Raw genomic sequence first — 22670 nt, forward strand, 5'->3', positions numbered from 1 at the left:
AACATTAACTTTTTATTGAACAGATATGACACCTTCTTTACAATGAAGTTTGGGGGACACTTTGCAAAAGGAGGGAGAAACATATAAAACATATAAAAGAACATAACAACTATATTTCACATAGCTATCCTGTTCATACAATTAAATTTAAACTAAATAACCACTCTACCTTTATCCTCAAGGATACGTGGATAAGATTTCTACCAGAACTGCAAATGTTTTCAATCAACTAAACAACAAACAAACAAACAACTGTGGCTTTAGAGCAAAAAGAAGAAATAGAGACAGAGATAATTCTGCATAATAATTTATGCAATCTGATTATAAAGAACATGGGAACCTCGAATGCTAGGAAAGACACAAAAAATCCCACATTCAGTTATTTCATCATCTAGTTCTCTACATAAAGTTGTTGGTTTCTTACTAAAAGGATCTCTTTTATTGTGTGGGTGTCCCTTAACAGTATAAAAAAAATTAATAAAAAAAATCCAAAATTAAAAATTACCTCTTAGAAATTAAAAGAGTTTAAAATTCAGGGTGGGGGGAGGGGTCAGGAGAAAACGGAGCAAATCATCCAGCAGAAATCATTCTAACACATCTGATGTGAATGAAAGTATTCATTTTAACATTTAAAATCTGTTTTTCAAAGCTAGACCACTTCAGGTTTGTCTCCTTCAGTGTCCAGTAAACTTAATAGTCAAAGCTATTCAAAACCTAAGTAGAACAGCTAACCACTTTTGATTATGTTGAAATAATTTTCACTGCAGAAGAAAAGAAGTCACTTAATGAAAAAAACCCAAGCATGAATGTCAACATTTTTTAAAGGGGAAACAAAGTGTTCCAACAGTTTATTCAATACCACTAAATATTCTGAATGTAAACAAGTGTTTTATCTCAGATTTTTACCTCAGTTGTTTTAGCATCTTGATATAAACAGATCATCAGTGCAATATATTACACTGTTTGATGGCCATGAAGCACACCACAGATATACAGGTTAATGTATTAATGTTCTGACCTTACCAAAATGAGTATTTTGAAGTTCCTATAAACTTTACCATTTATGCACTAGCATTACAAGTGAACAAGTACGGAACAAGCCCAGAGGAGGGCCACGAGGATGATCAGGGGGGCTGGAGCACCTCCCATATGAAGATAGTTGGGGCTGTTCAGCGTGGAGAAGGCAGCGTGGAGACTTCATAACAGCCTTCCAGTATCTGAAGGGGGGCTATAGGGATGCTGGGGAGGGACTTAAAGATATATAAAGATATGGGGATTTAAAGATATATGTGCACACATAGCATCTATTTATATAATTACAGATATTAAATATAGTTATATATAGTTATATATATTTATAATAGTTATATATATTTAAAATATATATTATATTTAATTTTTAAAGCATATTGATTTTTTAAATACCTTCCTTTCCATAAACCAGGAGTATTCATATTACCTATGGATTTTTTATTTTAAACATCCAATTTTACTGTTTTTTGTTTGAAATTTTGGTTTTCTGTTCAATTTATCGATTCCTGAACTTCCAATAAAACTGACCTAAGAAAAGAAAATACTTCCTTTGTAAGTATTACATAAATTGAAACAAAGAGCAATTCAGTAATTATTTTTTTTTCTTCTATGAGATGGAATTGCTTGCAGTCAGTAACATTGTAAATATAAAACACCGACATTTTCTCTTTTGTAAGCAATGAACAGATATGTGTAGAATAGTAAATTAAACAAATATGTTCAAATTTTTGAATGCACACAAAATATTAGAGCTTTTTCTTCAGGCCAAGTATGAAATTAAGAAGATATATATGTTGAATCACTAAAAAATGGGAAGGACTCTTTACTGCAGCACTTAACATTTATTTCAGATGTAATTTAAATATTAACACAAACTAACATGCCTTCATATTTAACACTAGTTCTATTGTCTTTTTTCAATGAATTATGATCTTATTTGAAGTAGAAAAAAGTGAATTAAAATTTTAGAAACAAATCTTTCTGGATCTGTATATAGCATCAGAACTAACTGAACTAACCACCAACAGTGCTGTTATTGAAACCTGTAATTGGGAGAAATCTAAAAATATATACTTTAAAATGGGTGAGGGTCAAAAAATAAATTTTCCTCCTTTGTGACCTGACTACAGCAAAATCAATGTCCTTCTGCGCACTGTCGTTGTGTAGGTATATAGTCGTGAACAAAAGACATCTCAAGAGTGCAAAGGTGAAAAATCATCTGTTCAGAAAGCATAGCTCAGTATAAGATGAACTGGAGCTAAAAGACCCGTGAGTATGAAAATCCACTAAAAGCATTTACTAGTGTGACAACATATGCAATTTAAGTCCTTGTTATGCTGGGGGGGGGGGAGTGGCGGGGTGGGGAATCTGCTGAGAAATTCTGGTAATTTCCTTTCACTCTATGAAGAGCTTTCCTTTTTCCTACATCCATTCCAAAACCAGGTAGCATGGTCTGTTTTGACAATAGGAATTCAGGGTCTGAAAAGTCACAGATTTACAATTCTTAGAACTAAGTGGTTGTCAAATAAATTACTAATGCAACCAGCAGCTTATTTATACTGCCCTAGAGCAGAAGCAGGTACAGCCTTTATTTAAGTAGCAGCCTTCTCAGATGCGACTCAAGTGATGCAGCACCTTAATTTCTCCCAGGGAATCTCATGCCCATGAGCATGCTGCTAGTAAAAACCCATTTCAGTAACTTATATTGTGAGATTCAACCTGAAATTAACAAACCCACGTCTACGAGTCTGCACTAGGTATATAAACTATCATAATAAATGCAAATCTAGTCAATGTAATCAGTGGAATGCAGTATTTTAATTAAAGTACACGTCTCGGAGAGGACATAACAGCTGCCTATATGTTCTTTGTTGTCATATTAGTTCTTCCCTGTCTTCCAGTTTCTGTGCCAGAATGGCACAGTGCGCCGGTTCCAGCCCTGGTTTCAGCTGGAACTGAGTTAATTTTTTTTTCCTAGTAGCTGGGACAGAGCTGTGGTTTGGATTTAGGATGAGAATAATGTTGATAACACACCAATGTTTTAGTTGTTCCTGAGCAGTGCTTACACTAAATCAAGGACTTTTCAGCTTCTCATGCTGCCCAGCCAGGGAGTAGGCTGGGGCACAAGAAGCTGGAATGGGACACAGATGGGACAGTTCACCCAATCTGGCCAAAGGGATATTCCATGCCATAGAACTCCATGCTGAACAATAAAACTGGGAGGAATTGTCTGGGGGTTGGCAGCCCACTGCTCAGGGACGGGCTGGTCAGCAGATGGTTAGCACTTTATTGTGAATCAGCTGGTTTGTATATTATTTTATCATTATTTTCCCTTTCTTTTCTGTTCCATTAAACTGTCTTCATCTCAACCCACAAGTTTTTTTTACCTCTTTTCCAATTCTCTCCCCTGTTCCACTGAGGTGTGTGTGACTGAACAGCTGTGTGGTGATAATCTGCTTGCTGTGTTGAACCACAACACGTGGTCTCCTGTAAACTTCCCAGCACCATGCAGATGTCTCATTTACTGTAGAACACCTCTACCAAACCCCTACCACGTGGCCAACTGAATCATTCTGCAACCTGCACTGAAAGGATTAGCTAGGTCAGTTGCCCATACATAGCTTAGGTTCATACAGTTTTGTTACTTCACAACACACCATTTTGCAACACCTTTGTCTGTCTGCCAGAAGAGCCTCTGCATTTCTGCTACGGCCATAAAAGTATCTTGGATACGCTAGGTGATTTCATGTGTGCATGTAGACTCATGCAGCAGAACTGTGCCCTACAGCTCCCCAAACTTTAATTGTCATTTAGATACCAAAAGGTGTTTAAACCTACAGGCTACCATACAGAGAAATGTACATTTTGGCGTCTTGGAGCTGAATCTCACATAGGACTTCATTGTGACTTCTTAGTCTTCTGGCAGTAGCACTGTGTACAGTTTTGAACCTGTTTTCCCTTTCTGGCTACTGAAGACATGATGTTCTGAGGCATCTTAGTACTACTTACTTTTGTTCTTTACCTGATTGCCAATTGCTTTGCATTCTCTCCAAAAGCAAAACCAACAAATAATCTAAGAAAATCTAACTCCATAAATCTTTCTGAGTTAAGATATATTTCTATTCATATGCAAAATTACTGAAGAAAAAGAAAAGAACAATGGAAAATCAAGCAGAGAAACAGAAAAGTTTTCAACATCTGTTTTTACTATATTGCATCACACACTGAAAGGGCTGGCATTTATCCACCTTCAGCTCTACACAGCTGACTGTGAAGTATTAAGCATTGTAACAATTTGCATGTATTTCAGTATGAGCATGACAGCTGAAATTTATTCTGTTCTGAAAAGCTCATTGATATATTTCATCTCTTCATCTGTATTTTTCTGTAAGCAAAGATTCTTATGGAAGGCAATGCCACTGTGCACTCAGATGACATATTTGATACTATTTCATTCACAGTAGGAACATTAGTTTGCACATGACTTAACCAGCGGTAGAGGAAAGGGGGAAGAAAGCAAACCTAATTAAGAAATGGATTTCACAAGTGAAATAAATAGCAAGTACAGGGCTACTACTGAAACCATCCAGAGCTTAAAAAGAGGAGGGGAAAAAAAAAATGGAGAGAGGAAGGATTCTGGATCTCAAAAAACAGGAAAGTTATAAATTCTTAAAGTAATGTTTACTGATCAGAAAATGAAAAATTCTTTTCCAAAACCCCTTACATAGTCTAGGTATGCTTGACATAAAGAATATTAAAGTTTATGTAAGCCAGCCTGTAAAACTGGAAGAGGTGAAGATAACTTAATTCCATCTGTCTACTTAGATAATATTATGGATTAATACATAAGCAATGGAGTGCAAAGACTGGCCAACAGAAAGCAGCAAGCGAAAGGAACCTTTACAGGAACTGCAAATGGGTGGAGTAAAAAAGGACGACTAATTTTAGAAACAGCAAGAGAGGATTGCCAGTGCCAAGAAACATTGAAGCAACAGCTTCAGGAAAATCCAATGAAGCGCTGGTTTTACTTCAGCCAACAGTTTCTAACTCTTTTAAAAGAGTTTTAACAAAGCAACAAGGACAGAAAACATCATGACAATGAACCCTCAGTGACTAGAAAGAAGGGCTAAAACACTGGTAATCAGACAAGCAAGAAAAAGCATGTCTTGGTTATAATCCACATCCTGGGTAGGGAAACAGTTTGATTCTCTGCTAATTGACATAAAGTGCTTTAATTATCATTTACCAAACACAGTTTAAAAATTGTGTAATTCAAAATCTTTTGTTAATTAGAATGCCCATTAAAAGAAATTAATAAACATAACCTGCATGACAACGTATTTAAATGAAGCTGAGAATTTCCCACAGTTTCATGCACCTCAGTAAATTTCATTTGTTCTGTATAAGACAATTTAAACAGTCACAGGTGTTTGCAAGGCCTGAAACAAAAAATTAGGCAAAATTTGAAAACTAATGAAATTAGAAGGACATTTATAAAAGATTATGTAATACCTTTGGCCTTCTGTTTGTTAGTTTTTTTCATATGTAGCTAGATTTTAAGATTTCTAATTGAATCATTTTTAGTCTTCTTTTCATGTGTCTAGGCCACAATAGCTTTAGATATTACACTGAATCTAGGCCATATGAAGTTGCCTTGTGGAGAAGAATCTTAAAAGAAAAACATTTCTATAAATTTAAGACAGTAAGATTTATTTCATATCTTTCTTAAAAAGTGGCCATAAAACTCATTTAATTTATTTTGTTTGAATAAAACAACAAACAATATTTTTCAGACTGTAATTGGTATGACTGGCAGGGGGTTGACAAGGAGGGATGTGGGGAGGACTACACATGTGACTTCTGTGATGGGAGGTCAGGGGCTGCCCCACACTGATCACAGCTGGTGCCAGCTGGCTCCACGGTGGACACACCACAGGACACAACTAAGCCCAGCAGCAGAATCTGTGGCATCTCTGGGGAAATGAATTACAGGTAAGACAGTAAATACTGAGAGAAAGGAACAAGACCAGAGCAGGAGTACTCCATTCCAGAGACAGTAATACTCCCAAAGGTACTGGAGCCCATGGATAACTCACACTGCACCAGGTTCTTCCTCTAAGAGGCTGTGGTCCCTGGTCGATGCACATCAGAGCAGAGCAAATTAGTAAGTAAGGACCAATAGAGGAGAAGAGTGAGAAATGAGGAGTAGAAGAAAGAAACTCCTACACCTTGGCCTACACCTTGACATCTCACATCACTGAAAAGACAAAGAGTAATTTGTGGTGGAGTAGATGAAGAAGAAGAAAGAAGAAGGAGAAGAAGGAGAAGAAGGAGAAGAAGAAGAGATGTCTGGAATGAAGTTAAGCCTGCAACGGTGGAAAGTTGTTTTCCCTAATTTTCTTACTATTTCCCAATGCTCAAACCAGTAATTCATTGCTTTATATTAAGACTGGTTTACCAAAGACAACAGCTGAGGAGTAATGAGTTTTCTTACTCTTGTTCTTCCTATTTATTTTCTGCCCCGTTGGAGTGAGTGGCTGTGGGAAAGCTTCACTGACACTGGGTCACACCACCACCCAAATATACTTGCACAAAATGTGCAGTTGTTCAAACAAAGCCAGCAAGCCAGTGGAGTGATGAGCTGAAAAGAGCAAGTACCAAGAAAGTGCCAAGCAGTGATGGAGGAAAAATTATGCAGTCGTCTGAAGTTCAGAATTTGCACTCATCCTTTGAAAGATGCAACAATAGAATAAAAAAAGTTAGATGAAGTGGTAAGAAATTAGTAATTCTGGTTATAGTGGTACTACATAGGAAAGATGAAGTTTGAAGGAGGGAAGTCAGGGGAAAGAATGAGTTTTTCAACAGTTATTACAGTGATAATACAGACTACTGAAAGGATTAACAGACACCCTCCCAAAAGTGATGCAAGAAAAACCAGACAGATGTATATATTCTACCTGATTCTTCAGAAAACTTTTATTTATTTTTATTGTGACAACTCAGGGCAACAGTGAAATTACTCTTTGAAAATGGTCTTTACATAAAGTCTTAAATTTGTCTTTAACTGGAAAAAAACACAATCGGTTCTTAACAAATGGAAATATGTGCTGCATATTTTTTATTTTTTTGTCTAAATGTATGAAATATTTTTATATGTTTATTTAATTTCGTCACACTCTTTTACCTTACAATCAACCCAGAAGCCACTCCTCCCTATTACCTGACAACGTATTTTTCCATTTTAGACTATCAAGGTTAATTTTCAATGCTCATACCTGCTGGACTATGGACTTTGATAGTTTTACATGCTGAAATTATTTACTCCTTACATTATTTTTTTTAAAGAGTTGTAAAAGGTATTTTCTTCATTTTTAAGAATGGTGGACTACTGCAGAATTTCACAACTTTGTATTCAGTACAATTTAAACATGCAATATCCCATTAGCAAACCAAAATAATATCCAAAAAAACCCATAATGTAATCACTACAAACTTAGATAGTAAAGACAAATAGAAGATACACAGCATATTCAAATTTTCCACACCTACCAACTCACATGTTTTTTAATGACTTGCAAAAAACATATTTTGAAAAAAAAAAAAAAAAAGTCTGTTCTCTTTCAGTAACTATGACCTCACACTTTCGGCAGGAATCCAAGTATGTGTGTCATCTGAGATAGTTTGTTCTCCTTTTCCCAGTAGTTCAAAATTAACATCTCAACAATCCAAGTTACTTCACATAAACCAGCAAAATAGTTATCACGTGGTTTCTCAATTTTGAGTTAGGCTCTAATAGAGAAAGTTTGTACTTTATATCTCTTAACAGTCCCATAAGCTAGTAATTTCCCAGTAAAGAAGTGTGTTTATCATGTTCAGCGTGAGGGATACCATGTAGAAAATGAGTCAGTGCTGTTCAGTTATAGCAGCCCTGGAGCTACAGTAGGAAGGCTCCTTTTACCTAAATTCACTCAGAATACACATTCCAGAACTTCTGTGAACTCGGGAAGTTCAAACAGAAACATACAATATTTGTTAACAGAGTAATCAAATATGTTGTGTTCTTGTATAGAATATGTTATCTGAGGCAATCACAGAGTTGTGAAAAATTTACTATTACAAAAGACTAATTACATAAAAAGTAGCCCTAGTGTTTTGTTAGTTGCGATTTTTACATTAGTTGATTAATTTTATCAGATTCTCCACAAGTTTCTGTACCTCATCTCTTCCTTTGCTGAAATTCCTATAGAGAACTGTAAAAGAAATTCATTAACTGAATTTCACCCAGAATGCCATGATTATTTTTTTTTAATCAGAAACATGGAAAAGCACAAAAGCACAAAAAGGGTTACTGTTCCCTGAAGATCCATTTACACACTGCAGATATTGAAAAATATTATTTACAGTTATGCACGTGAAAAAGCAGACAGTATTACCATGCACTAATGAAGCTCAGTTTTCATTAGCACTTCATCATTAGAATGACCTTGTTCCAAATGGTGATATTCCCAAGTTAGTTCTTCAGATGCTTTCACTCTTACTCAAAATAATGCTTGTTCATAAAAACAGTAGATAAGAATCTTATAGGTTAATTAAACCCTTAATAGCACAATACTTTCAGAAACAGGTAGTAAGAGATAACAGTGATTAATGCCACATTAGTAAATAGAAACTTACTGTTTTACGAGCGTGACATATACAACCATAGATGCAGATACGTATTTTAATAATGAAAATATTATTTCTGTATCTGTTACACAATATCTTTCAAAATATTAGGATCATTTTAACACCTCAGTACTTGCATAAGATAAAGTGAAGTAGATATCTGCTGTAATTTTTTTATAACTGTATTTAGATAAACCACACACTACCCCTACTCTAACATACTGCAAAATTTTATATAATAGATTGCACAACTGAATTTATCATTATGCAAATGCAAACTACACCTTTATGAGGATTTTTTAAATGGCCCTTCCCACTTCCTCTATGACTTCAGGCACAGGATTTTTTAACAAAAAGAACCACAAAAAAAAAAATGTATTTCCTTAAATGTACCTTGGTAGTGAGCACTAAATCCACGGTATCGGTGATTGCTGTCTGTTACGAAATGTAGTCTGAGCCAGTTTTTGTTACTGATAACTGGAGGAGGTATATTCATTCCAGAGAGCCTGAATTAAAACAAACAAATAAAAAATATTATTGAAAGATTAATTATCAGGGATGAAGAGCAGTGGATTTTCATAAAGCTTTGATAAAACTCTTGTGTGGGAAACTTTTTTCAAACATATATTCATTGACTACTTTATGTAGGACTTTTTATTCATCAATTAATAGTATGTTATTACAAGCATTAACAGACAAGGCTGTTCGCAATGTTGAAGTGGTGGGATACAAATCAGTGCTAATCCAGAAACCACACAGTCACATAACTGGTCATGAAAAGCACTACCATGATGCAAGCACATGACACGCAGGCTAGAAAGAGTTAGTGTCTATCTGGATCAGTTAACAGGTTAGGCAGAACACTGCTTTGGGCACCAGGAAAAGGATTATACCCTGTGACTTTCAGGTTCACGATGTGGAACAAGAGAGCTTAGGTTATGCAGGCCAACACATAAAACTATAAAACAGACATCTATTTTTTCAAGAGCAAGTAGTTTTCTAAATTCAGGGTAAATAAGAAATAATCATTTCAGTGAATCTGAAAATAAATTATTAAAATTACAGGAAGAGTAGAGACCTGTGGATTGACCCCAGCTAGCAGCTAAGCACCACACTCACTCATTCCCCTCCCTGTCCCCAGCAGCAAAAAGTAAATCAAAACAAAATATTTGATCATGTAAATATTTTTACTCTAATCCACTTCTTATTAGACATCTCATTTTCTTTAAATAGTATTTCTGAAAATAAACTTACTACATTGTCACCAGTAATAGAAGAAAGCTCCAATGAGACAGAACAGTGGCATTCTCTAAACTTTTATTCTTTGCAGCACTGTCAGTGTTCTTTTTGCTCTTGCTTCTTTGTTGTCATACAGTGCCTAGACCTACGTTTGAGCTTAGTCTGACCTAGAGCTAAAAGCTGACCAGCTCAGACTTTGAAAATTAATGGCATTTTAGATGCAGCTGAGCATCTACCTAGTTACGTTTACCTGTTACATCAGTTATTCATTAACACATCTATCCTTGACAGCTATAAGTTATACTTAAGATGATTCTAACTTAAGCATATGTTGATATCATCTGAGTTCTAACTAAATTCACAGTTCCTAAAATCTGATCTTTACAGTTCATGATTTCTAGGTTATTGTTCCCAGAAAGTAGATTTGCAAACTGACAGAATTTATAATGGAGACTGGCATGAAATGAATGCTTATTCTGCTCGTATAACTGCTCCTTTTCTCACATCACTTTATCTTCTCATCAAATTATAAAGCTGTTCACCATTACCATAATGCATTGGCAGTCCAACCTACTTCTATGCCAGCTACTGTTCCAAGCATATCTAAACTGCATCGTCTACAATATTTTCCTAAATGCAAAGAAAAACACCGTATCTAGCATAAAGGAAATGCAGCTGCCTCATCTTTTTATTGTTCAAAAGATGTCAATCCCCTCAAACTGCACAGAAACCCGCATAGCAAAAGTAACAGACAGTAGGCTTCTCTTCTTCAGTTGTCTTTCATAAACTCTTAGAAATGTCCATGAAGAATCTTCAGATCAGTAGTTGTGAACCAGAGATTTAAAGTATCTCACCGCTATGTGTAGTCAACAATGACTACCCTAGACAGTCTGTTATCTAATGCAAAAAAAAAAAAAAAAAAAAAAAACAAACAAAAAGTGCTTACTGAAATAATGCACCTTTCTTAGTAAAAGTGTTAGAGTCAGTGAAGTTCTTGTGTTTGCATCATATTTGGTTTGTGACTGTGGGTAAATCACAGTTTACAGAAGAAATAAGGAACTAATTTTTTTGAAAATAAAAATCTTCTTTCAATTCATTGCAACACTGTGACTCCATCTCCGTTTCTGAGCTATTTAGAAGGTAATTTTCAAAAATCTGCTTTAGGCTAACACTGGTCCAAGTGAAGTCAATTAGTATTTTATTCTCCCTCTAATGTCTAACATGTGATTTCCACTTTATGTTGCAAAGTACCAGTTTGGGTTTTTTAATAGCATGGTGTGCATCCTCCATTTCTTCTGAAGACATACTGATATATCCTAAAATACTCTACACTTACTTTAACATCTGAAGTGCACACTGCCAGCTAGCTATAATCTTAACAAGTAGTTTTGAAATACCTGTCTTGTTCATGTACAAAACTAGCTTTAATTATCTTCTAAAATTATAGCTCTTAAACCAGAAATTAAAACAGACAGAACTGTCTTTCCTCTTTTCAGTCAGGTGCCAAATAAATGAGGATTAGTAGAAGACACAAATGATTAAAAAAATGTTTGATTTGTACAATGTTCACAGATACAGTGAAACTGATTCATTCTGAAAACATATGCATTTTAATCTTGAAGAATGATTATCGTCAAGTAACAGGCATGCAAACCCTGCTAATGGAAGCAAACATTAAGCATGTCCAAAAATATTTCAAACAGAAAACATTTTTGTTGGAAAAATATACAGCAATGTTTTTCACAAAATTTTTCATGAAGCGTATAATTACTGCATTTCCTCACAACCCAGGAGATTTACAGAAATTGAATTGATCAAAAAAGGAATTTGCAGTCGATAGCCCCTCTATAAGCAGTGCTGAAATCCATTCTAATTCTACCAAAGCTTTAGGCTAAAAAGAATTACATCTTAGTATATAGATCTCATTGCTCATATGTATGCACTCCGAAATCTTAAGTGCTTGTTTTGATTGCAACTGCAGCTGTGTGGAATCCTTCTCATTGGCATTATTTGCTTGTTGAAATAAAACTGCTATATGGAAAGCTTTGATTTAAAAAAGTATCACATATTCTGATAAGACTAATCATGCATTATCCATGTACACATACATGCTAGTGGGGCTTAATACTTCCATAGCATAATACAAATACTACAAAAGACCAGGTCCTAACCAACAGAACAGCACTCCAGCAGTGGCTTAGATGGTTTGGTTATATTTTGGTTAATTTAGAGAGCAGGTGCATTAAACACAAATGTGAAGTATTAACTACTTACAGCTAATTTTGCTTCCTGGTATGAAACATATCAGTAAAAATGTCTCATCCTTTACTTTGTTCCTCATGATTGCCTTGATCCCATAAAACAACTCTTGTAACCAGATTCATAATGAAGATCTTTTATAAAAAGATCCACCCCACAATGCAGATGCAAGGACACTCATTCATGGATAGAAGACTAAAACTCAGGTCTCTGATTTAATAAATCCAAACCTGCTTAGAAAGAACCAGATTCACACTAAAGAAGCAAAGCTAAAACTAACTGAATACTCGATATGTTGCTTAATTTGAAAGATTGTGAAGGATTTAATGATTAAATTAATATACCCCTCTTGTTCCATCAACCCAGTTAGTATGATGTTTACACTGAGGTTCAGACACTAAAGTAACCATTAACTTTTTGGTCGAACAGTAAACAAGCAAGTTGACTACACCTATGAATATCCATTATGTTTCCAATTCCAGTGATGAGATTAATGGGTCTTAATGGCAATCATTACAAATGTGAGTATCTATCTCATGACAATTTTGGGTACTGGCCCTTTATTCTCTCACCTTTTGTGGTGGTTTTTTTGGTTGGTTTTTTTTTCTGGAAATGTTTTATCCAAATTCTATTTAATCATCTTAGAGCAAGGACACTGTGACATATATTGTCAAACAGCCAAAAATAAACCCTCTTCTACCTCTTAAAAAAATCTATTGCTGTCTGAACTAAGAACTCAAGATTTTAATTTTGTTGAAGATATCAAATAAATGTTACATGCAAGTAGATATTTTCAGTTATCTCTGGATAACAAGATAGGTCAACAAGATGGGCAAGTGCCTGTAAATTGTTCTTCTGTGAAGTATTTAAAATATAAATATTCAAGTAGCATGAAAGTAAGTATTTTCAGAGCTGTGGGTTTCCTAGAATTTTAATTGCAGCTTACATTTCTGCAGCAACATATATAATATTGGTATATCTGTATTACAGTAAAAGACTTAATGAGATGTCTCTGTGACAGAAGCTATGGAACTTTTACGTAAGTGTAATTATTCATCTATTGTATGTGTGAAACTCAAGCTGTAGGTGGGTATCAGAGCTGCTCTTCTGTTTGCATCCAGTACACTTGAGTCATTAATCCCTGCATGATTCTGGGATTGCTATCAGTCTGCTGTTTACTAGATTGACCATCTAGTGACATAGCAGACTGGCATGGGAAAATAGACCAACTTTAAAGGTTATTACAATATCAAAAGATGCACTTTCCCAACTGAGTATTCAAATAAGAAAACAAGAAACAATACAGTGAAATAAAGATTAGGTTGGAAATATAGCAAGCAATTAAATTAAATTAAACAAGAGATGGCAGTTGAGTTAATCTTCTGCATTACCATAGCTCAATGTCCAGTCATATGGAATGACAGAACATGACTTTCAGAAGAGAGGGTAAAAAGTACTAATTCAGTCTTGAAGGAACAAAGAAAACATAGACTCCTCTCCCTAAAGCCAACTCTTTCTCAAACATGCATCAGAAAACTTTCCAAAAGAAAAGTGTCTAAAATAAAGCCTTCCATTAGCAGTTTGAGGGTAATATATCACTCAAATTTTAAGTCATTAAAAAAGGCACAAGTCAGTGAAAGACGTAGTTCTTAAGGCTGGTTCCTGTAAAATTGTCTGTAGTAGGACTAAGCATTTTATTCAAGTGAGAATTAGGGCATTGACACGTTTGAAGCTACATACAGCCTTGATTGTTGCTTTTGTATCTTAGAACTGCATCCAAATGTCTGCCAAAAAGCTTTTTTTTTTTTACTTTTAGAACAGTAAATTACCACCCTTCAAATTTAACCTCATGAACTATTTAGAACTAGACAAACAAAACTTAAATAAGCCAATGTTTGGGAAGAAGGGGGAAAAAAGTTCTATGCTATGTCACCTTGAAAAATACTTGTTCTGGAAAGTACTTTAACAACCTGTTGATTAATTTTTGGACTTACTCAGCTAGAAGGATAAAAATAATTCACCCTATGACTCTTTTTTGTCAAGTTCCGTATGATTTCTGAAGGACTGAAAAAAAGTCTTTGTTTTAAAAATGTCAGTGTTGAAATAAATGAAAGACCAGTTGTGCCTCTGCAAAGTTGGAAAAAGTTCAATTTTGAAGTAAAGTTACTGTCATATAAAGCAAGTCTATGAGAAACCACTGTATGATCATTAAGGACTGAAAAAAGGTCCAACTGAAGATTAATGAAAGTCTGTAGTACTGTTGATATGAAATGTAAAAAAGTGCCAAGATTAAAAAATGCTTTTTAATTTCAGAAGTATACTGCAGCTTATAGAGCCAGATGTTCATATGTCAAAAGATTTTATAATTAATCTGTTGACTTGGCAGAATAATGAAATTTGATGAAAGGTAAAAGGAGACTTCCAAACACACATATTCTGAAATGTTAGTCTATGATACAAGGAATGTGCTGTTTGTGACACAAGTAATAAACATAACACTGATAGACAGTGTTGCTGTCCCGACTGCATGAAGGACTAGTGTCATAAATTGCTGATTTTAATATAGAAGTCAGGGACTTACAATCATTACTCACAAATGTGATGCAAATAACCAATACAAAAAGTGACCTTGTGATTACAACCCCGTTTTCCCAAGCATATCATAGAATTAACATAAATACAAATTAAATTCACCTGGGCTGCACATAATGGCTAACATATGGGTCTTTCTACCACACAGGCTGTGACAAGTTGCATAGCTCCTTGATATAACTGATGAGACCAAGCCATGGTCAGGGCAACCAGCAACGAGCAGAGGCAGATGAGTTTGAACGCACCACTGAGAAGATGCAGCCCCAGCTTCAGCAGACTATGCAGTGAGACCTCCCTCAAAGGGCTCATTCTAGTGGCCTAGAAGCTATGATAAGGTGGACACCAAGAGCTGCTACAGGGTTTCTTTTCCTGGAAATGCTAAAGCAAACGTCTAGGGCACTGTCTCCTTCCAGAATCAATGTATGTGATTATCCGAGTGTTTTCCCTGGAATCCTGCATGATTCTCTCTACTTTCACAGCTTCTCTAATAGAACTGAACTGAATACATCTTGTATCTGACCAATTACTTATTTGTGTAACAGTCAAAATGAATAATGGACCATTATCTCTGAGATGTTTATACAGTTTATCTCTCTTAAAACGTTGCTAGTATCTTACTATTTCATAAATGGTTATTTTATCCATTTTCTTTTTTTTTTTTTTTTCCCTGTAAATGCTATATAGAAAATTATTATACAAGTCTGCTGTCCAAATAGGGGAAGGAAACTTGTTCTTACTTCTTTATGGTAAGTGTTAATAAATGAACCAAACAAGAAAACATTGCACCTGGTACTACATGCTCAACAGACTATATATGCAGCAGTACTGTATAGTTGGTTACACAAAAAATCATGTTGGGACAGAAGAGAACATAAGATATATATGGAGCCAAAATTTACAGTTAGTCCAATTAATGCTTTAATGGACTAATAGTCTAAATATCAGTAAGTCTCACTAATAATACTAGTAACTCCTTTAATTAAAGAAATCTTCCTAACATGTATCCCTTTTATCTGCTGTTATGGTCATCCTTTCAGTGCCACTGTGTCCTGAGATCAGGGCCTCATTCTTTCCCAGACAGAAGGCGAAAAATATTGTGAGTCATCAGTATCATGAGGTCATCCCTGGAAAGATGTTAATGATAAAACTCTCCTCTCTCAGTCCTGAATCATCTTTGAGCTATTTGATGTTTTCTTGTAAGAGCCTGTTATTGATTCCCAGCCCTCCCCAGCCCCAGTTAACATAGAGGGCCAATGTGTTACACAGCAACTGCCTAGGGTTGTCAGATCTTTACTATACATGATAGTCACATAGTCACTTGACCAGTAGGCAACTGTAAGAGCTCAAACAAGCTAAAACCAGCTCAGGTCAAGACACCTCAGTAAAGTCCTAAAACAATCCTGCTGTCAGATCAACACAAAGATTGTGGTCACTTCTCAGTAATAAGGCAAAAGTCATACTTACTGGACTACCAGTTGATACCAGTATTGCCAGATTCACACTAAAAAAACTTTGAGGCATTGGAACCAGAAAGGAAAGAGTTGTTCTTGCAGCTAATTCTCATTTAACTTCTCTCCCTAATCCTTAGTACTTGATGTAACTACAGTAGTTAAAATGAAAAGCACATACAGGTATGTAATATTCAAACTGGCAAAAGACTCTGATTATATTTTCTGTACAGCATAAAGGGAAATTGGAATGAAACTCTGGCTGGAGATAAAGTTTAAAATACAAGTCAAATTACTCCCACTCTGCAGCAAAATTAGGGACCCCATGGGTCTTATTAGGAAAAGTACTTTCAGAATCTGAAAGTTTTCCTGAATATCTGCCACTCTAGTTACTCATAGTTAGATATTAAATCCAAATGCAAATGTACCTTAAAAGAGCTGTTCCTTAAAATTAGAATAAAAATTCAAAGTACTGTCATGTTAGGCCTGAGTCAGTTATGTTATTTCATCTTTTTTAAGGGTGATATTAAGACAGTTCAAGTCCTGAAATGCCATTAAAAAACAACTCATCAATACAAAGTAAGAGGATAAAAATGAAGCTGCTCAATTCAAACTACAGGTGATCTTTTCTGAGAGTTCACTCCTTATTTCCTATTTTGTGCCTCTGAAAATCTATCAAGGTAGACATCAAAATCTGTCAGAAAAGGCTATTGTTATTGTGTGATTTAAATAGATTTAAATATAATTACTGTCAAGGTATCCATGCAGATTAGTCACAGAACCATCCACCTCAGTTTCCACCTTATATTTTGTGAATTAATGTTTTGCTGTTATATTTTGGGCAACAACTTTCTTCTGTATCTCAAACATCTGGTCTCCTAGTTCTACTGTATTTATCACGTAAGACATTCACCTTCCGCTCTTCCACAATATATCTGTAAGCCACAGAATTTCTTACTCATTAATTTTATAGAACTTTCATCTCAGATTGCTTGACAAGTATCAGGGAACTGCACCATCCCTTATTTCATAAAAAAAAAAAAAAAAAAAAAAAAAATTAAATGAAATTCCAAAGCATAAAGAGACAATATGTTGTGCTTTACCACAAAAATCTAAGACAAAACTGGAAACAGCTAAAACTGTGTCCTGGGTTCACCAGTAGCAGTTTTTCTCCTTCTTAGTAGCTGGTGCAAGCTCTGTGTTTTGACTTCCATCCTGGGAACAGAGATGATAACAGCGATTGTTTTTAATTGTTGCTAAGTAATGTTTATTCTGGCCAAGGACTTTGTGAGTCTCATGCTCTGCCAGGGACGAGGGGAGGCCGGGAGGAAGCAGAGACAGGACACCTGACCCAAGCTAGCCAAAGAGGTATTCCATACCACAGCACGTCATGCCCAGGGAGGTAACTGGGAGTTACCCGGAAGGGGACGGGCTCTCTTCGGGGGGTTTATACCTCAGTTACTGGGCTGTTCTTATCTCAACCCGTGGGAGTTACATTCTCTCGATTCTCCTCCCCATACCTCCGGGGGTGGGAGAGGGGGGGGAAGGAAAGAAAGAGGGAGAAAAGGGGGGGGGGGGGGGAGTGAGTGAATGAGCTGTGTGGCTTGGTTTAAACTACGACAAACTGTAAGGGCACAGTCTTGGCCCTGCCTTGGGACCCTGATGATCCTCTGCCTTTGGCCCCAGGAACTCCATTCAAGCTCAGCCTAAAAGCCTGTCCCAGCTCTTTTCTTGGCCATCCTCTTTCTGACTGGGCTCCTAGAGGGACCCTGCACCTAGTTAATCACCTACTTCATTAGGGGCTGTCAGCTGACTGTTATCGAAGTCCCCAACTCTGACCCCCAAGTTCAGCCTGTGTAAGACTGCACATCTTTGGTGAGTGAATGGCCTGAATGGGGTCACCTCAGCTCCCAGTTGTCTCTTCCTTGCTCCCCAGTTGTCTCTTCCTTGCTCTTGATACTTCCAGACAGAAACAATTCAGATATCCCAATTAAACTGCTCTAATTATTAAAACTGCACTACTTTCCTATGATAAATTATTTTATTTAAACCACACTATGAATTTTCTTTTTGTATTTGAGCATACTTCTCTTATTCTATTTGTAATATTCATATTCAAATATTCTCCAACTGCAATTAGGGAAACCTTTATTCCATCTTTTGTACGCAAGAACTTTAAGATGCTATGATAACATTAACATGATATCTTAACATTAAGATATCATACACACCCATCATTGTTAATCCATAAAGATATAACCGACAGAAATTCTTTAAAACCAAGGACAAAATCTCTGAAATTATCTGTGACTAATAAGAGGTAGGACAGCTCACATTTAGCCTTATTATATAAGTCAAAAGGGTAGAAGGAGATTAGACAAGCAGTATCAGCACTCACGCAAAATGTCGCATTTTGAAATAAATTCTTTTGACACTTTTCAAGATTTTAGACTTTAATTCCAAGTTTGATGGTTCATAATAAAAAAAACCTCCAAAGCTGGTAGCTGAGAACTCATGATCTGTCTGTGTTTCTATGACTGGGTGAGATTTAGTAACCCAAAATGTGTTTTGTTTGGGGTGGGGGAAGGTGCTGGTTTTTTCTTGTTTTCATGGATAAGCAGCTTCTAAGAACATCTTTATTTCTTTGCCTCAAAGAGCTGTATGAGTGGTCTGTGCAAGAAGAGACCAGGGGGCTGCCCTGTGCCTGACACAGTTCCAGTCAGATCCACAATGAACCAACCACAGGATACAGCTAAACTCATCAGCCAAGCTGGTGTCACCTCTGTGAAATGTATTTAAGAGCATTACACTGCACAGGCATTGAGGGAAAAAAGTGTGAGAAACAACCCTGTGAATACTAAGGTCACAGAAGGAGGAAGAGGAGATGTGCTAGCTATTCCCCTGCTGCCCATGGAGAGGACCATGCCTAGAAATAACTGTGGCCTGAGCAGGTCTGTACTGGGTTTCCATGGCAAAATTCTCTTGGGGGGAGCAGAGCTACAAGGGAGGCTTGTGTGAGAAGCTGCTGGAAGCTTCCCCCATGTCCAATGAGGCCAATGTCAGCCAGCTCCAAGATGGATCTGCCGCTGAACAAGGCTGAGACCATCAGCAATGGTGGCAGCGCCTCTGTGCTGAAGTATTTAAGTATTTAAGAATTGTGCAGGAGCAATTGCATCTGGAGAAAGGAATGAGAATATGTGAGAAACAGCTCTACAGACACCCAGGTCAGTGCACAAGAAGGAGCCGGAGGTGCTCCAGGTGCTGGAGCAGAGATTCCCCTGCAGCCTGGTGAGGAAGGCTGTGCCCCTGCAGCCCATGGAGGTCCACGGTGGAGCAGGGACATGCCCAAAAGAAGCTGTGACCCCGTGGAGAGAGGATTCCACACTGGAGCAGGTTTGTGCAAGAGCTGTGACCCCGAGCACAGACTCCCATGCTGGAGCAATCTGTTCCTGAAGGATGCACCCCATGGAAGGGACCCACACTGGAGCAGGTCATGAAGAACTGCAGCCTGTGGGAAAGACCCCTATTGGAGAGGTTCTTGTCTGCCATAGGAGGGATCCAAGATGGAGTGTGAGAAGGAAGGAGTGGTAGAGACATGTGATGAACTGCCCACAATGCCCACCACCCTGGTATCTATGAAACGCATACCGAATCTTAAAATATTACAGCAGTTGTTTTTTTTATCCAAAACAATGCTTTCATTACTGACCCCACAGACTATTTCTTAAAAGTGTCTGAAATTCTCTCTTCTGTTCTCTACTGAGAATCGATGACCAGCTCTGTACAGATTCTGTAGATGGCTGACATATCTAGGCAATCAAGAATAATACTTCCAAGATATTCAACTCAGTGTCAAGCACCTCATTAAATCTGACTTCTGAACATCACAGTTCTGCTTGCACACTCTTCATCACTGGAAAACACACAATGTGGATATCAGATACTGAATGAAATAGGCTTGCACCACAGAGAACCACAGTCCCTCCCCCTCCACTTTGTGCCAGATACCTGGCTGAAGTTAATACATTCCTGTGTTTCAAAGTGAAACAACATACAGAGATACTCATGCACAGAGAAGCAAGAGTAATTGCCCTGAGCAAAGATTCCCATTGACACTGTTGCATTGCTCCCAGCTCTAGAGCTAGACTAGTATGGCACTAAGTTGATGACTGACATGTATGTAAAGCAAAAGCTTGGGCTAAATGCTACCAACCTTCAAGAGATCATGGTGAAAATGATGCACCATAATATATTATTGATGTAATATTGAGTATTGAGTTTATATATGTTAAAATATCAAGCATAAAAGACATTTTTTCAGGCTTTTGTTTTGTTTTGGTTGGTTGGTTTTAATAAATATTATAAAAACATTTAAAAAATGCAACATTTGTGACAAATTTCATGAGAAATGAGACAAAAGTGATTTTTGTTTATTAATTTGATGTATAATCATGAAAACATGTAAAATTTTTTTATACATATCAATTCTTCATACACAGGTGTGTGTAACATCACCAATTCATACAATCATTTTCTTTCAAGTACCAAATGCTGCTCTGATGAGCATGCACTTCAGGGACACCACTGCATGGATCTGACTGCTAGCCACCTGCTGTTTCTAGTAAATTAGACTGTGAATTTGTGATCCATGTCACAGCATTTTAACCTCTCCATGCTTTAGAACCATACCTCTGAGTTGAACATTTGTAGTTTAATTTGTCCAACAGAAGACATCACACTCCTTATTAACAGAGGCCATACTGAAGATTTAGAGAGTAATAAATGTCAAAAAATCCAATGCAACGAGAAATTACAAACTAAGAAAAATATATAAGATTCTCTTGAGTGCTATAAAATCTCATTATATTTATTTGTGGATAATTAATACAATTTATCAAAAGGTAATCAATAATTAGGAATATTTCACATTTATTTTACTGTCTCAATCTGCGTAAATTATAAAACTCCCTAGATTTAAAAGGGATCACTTTATAAATATTAAAAAGATAAATATTTAAAATCTATGTTTGTGTGTTAAAATGTAGATGTAACATATCCATTGTGATATAAGCAAATAAAATCATTTGCTTTTAAGTGCCATGTCTTTGCCTCTCCCTCTTCCCCACATCCTCCAAAACCTGTGAGTAAAATAGGCCCACTAAAGAATGGTGGCTTCTACATAGGACACAAAGAAAATGTTTATTAAAAGACTTGTTTATAATAAGAATTAATGTGTTTAATATATTGTCTAATACCTATAAAAGTTTTGATAAAGAGCAAAAAAAAAAGTTTATAAGATTAATCAGTATTCTGTGGCATTAGAATGAAATATCTTACACGAAAGGAAAATCTGGTGCCTTGCTTAAAAGGCCAGCTCATTATGTAGATTTTCCAGGCTAAACAAATTATAAGTAAACATTCCTTAGATTAATAACTCTGATTTACTTTACTATATAAATCGATTACTGATAAAATTTCAGATCCATTTCACCAAAAGAACATTACAGCCAAATGTCATGCACAAATTTAAAGTGGTATCATGTAAATTATGCAGTAAAAAGCCAACTAAATTAGCTTAAAATATCTTGTATGAGTTAACATTGTTACCTATTATCTTCTTGTAAGATGCCTTTTTGTGATATTAGTGGTAATGATGAAATGTCATCTGTGCACTCTGAGAGACCGCTATTCTGATACATCTGAGTTGGAATTTTGCAAATATTCAGATCTAAAACTGATAAAAGATAACAGGTCGCTAATTCACCTATTATAAGACTGACCTTTAAAGTACTGCAATTACAAGAATGCAATAATTCGGAAGATAACCAGAGCAGACTATATATAAGCATGAGCAGGCAAAAGAAACCTCATGCTCCACAGCTGTGTCAGTGTACTTAAGTCCTTATCTAGTACCCATACTAGCACAGAGAACAAATGTTAGGTTTACTGAGCTACACCACCAACTAATGATATAAATTTATTTTTTTCTTTTTTTCTTCCTCTTTTTTCTAGCAGTATATTCTGGGATATACCTGATCAGGAAACATGAAAAGATTTGTGTAACTGCTAATGCAGTTTTAAAAGATTAATACTTGCAAATGAAATTTTCTAATTTGGGATTGAACATCAAATTAAATTGGAAGCTGCTGTTCAAGATTGGGTTTTTTGAAAGACATGGTGTCAGCTACTACTAAGCCTTATTACAACAGTCTTTTACCTTACCCTTAACTTCACTTTAGGACATGCAAGATAGTATGGTCTTGCTCAGCAAACAGAGATGATGGTAAGAGCTTATCTTCTGACATAAAAAACACTGGGGAGAAGAAGTTGTGCAGCAGTGCAGTATATCCACATAAAAGATGTCACAACCTGCGCTATATGCTTCAAGGATGACAGAATATATACTATGCAGTAGGTAGGCTTTCTGCTGATTCA

General features: G+C 36.2%; 1 protein-coding gene across 3 annotated transcripts in view; it reads right to left on the reverse strand.

Annotated features, from left to right (window-relative positions):
* The window catches only part of CSMD3 (CUB and Sushi multiple domains 3), a 614489-nt gene that overhangs the window by 383946 nt on the left and 207873 nt on the right, over window positions 1-22670 (reverse strand). For all 3 annotated transcript variants that reach the window (XM_065668828.1, XM_065668827.1, XM_065668826.1), the window contains exon 6: window positions 9091-9203. In XM_065668828.1, the coding sequence (XP_065524900.1) occupies window positions 9091-9203 (113 nt within the window). The remainder of the gene's footprint in view (window positions 1-9090; window positions 9204-22670) is intronic.

The sequence above is a fragment of the Lathamus discolor genome, chromosome 2, assembly GCF_037157495.1.
Source record: "Lathamus discolor isolate bLatDis1 chromosome 2, bLatDis1.hap1, whole genome shotgun sequence".
NCBI classification, from domain to species: domain Eukaryota; kingdom Metazoa; phylum Chordata; class Aves; order Psittaciformes; family Psittacidae; genus Lathamus; species Lathamus discolor.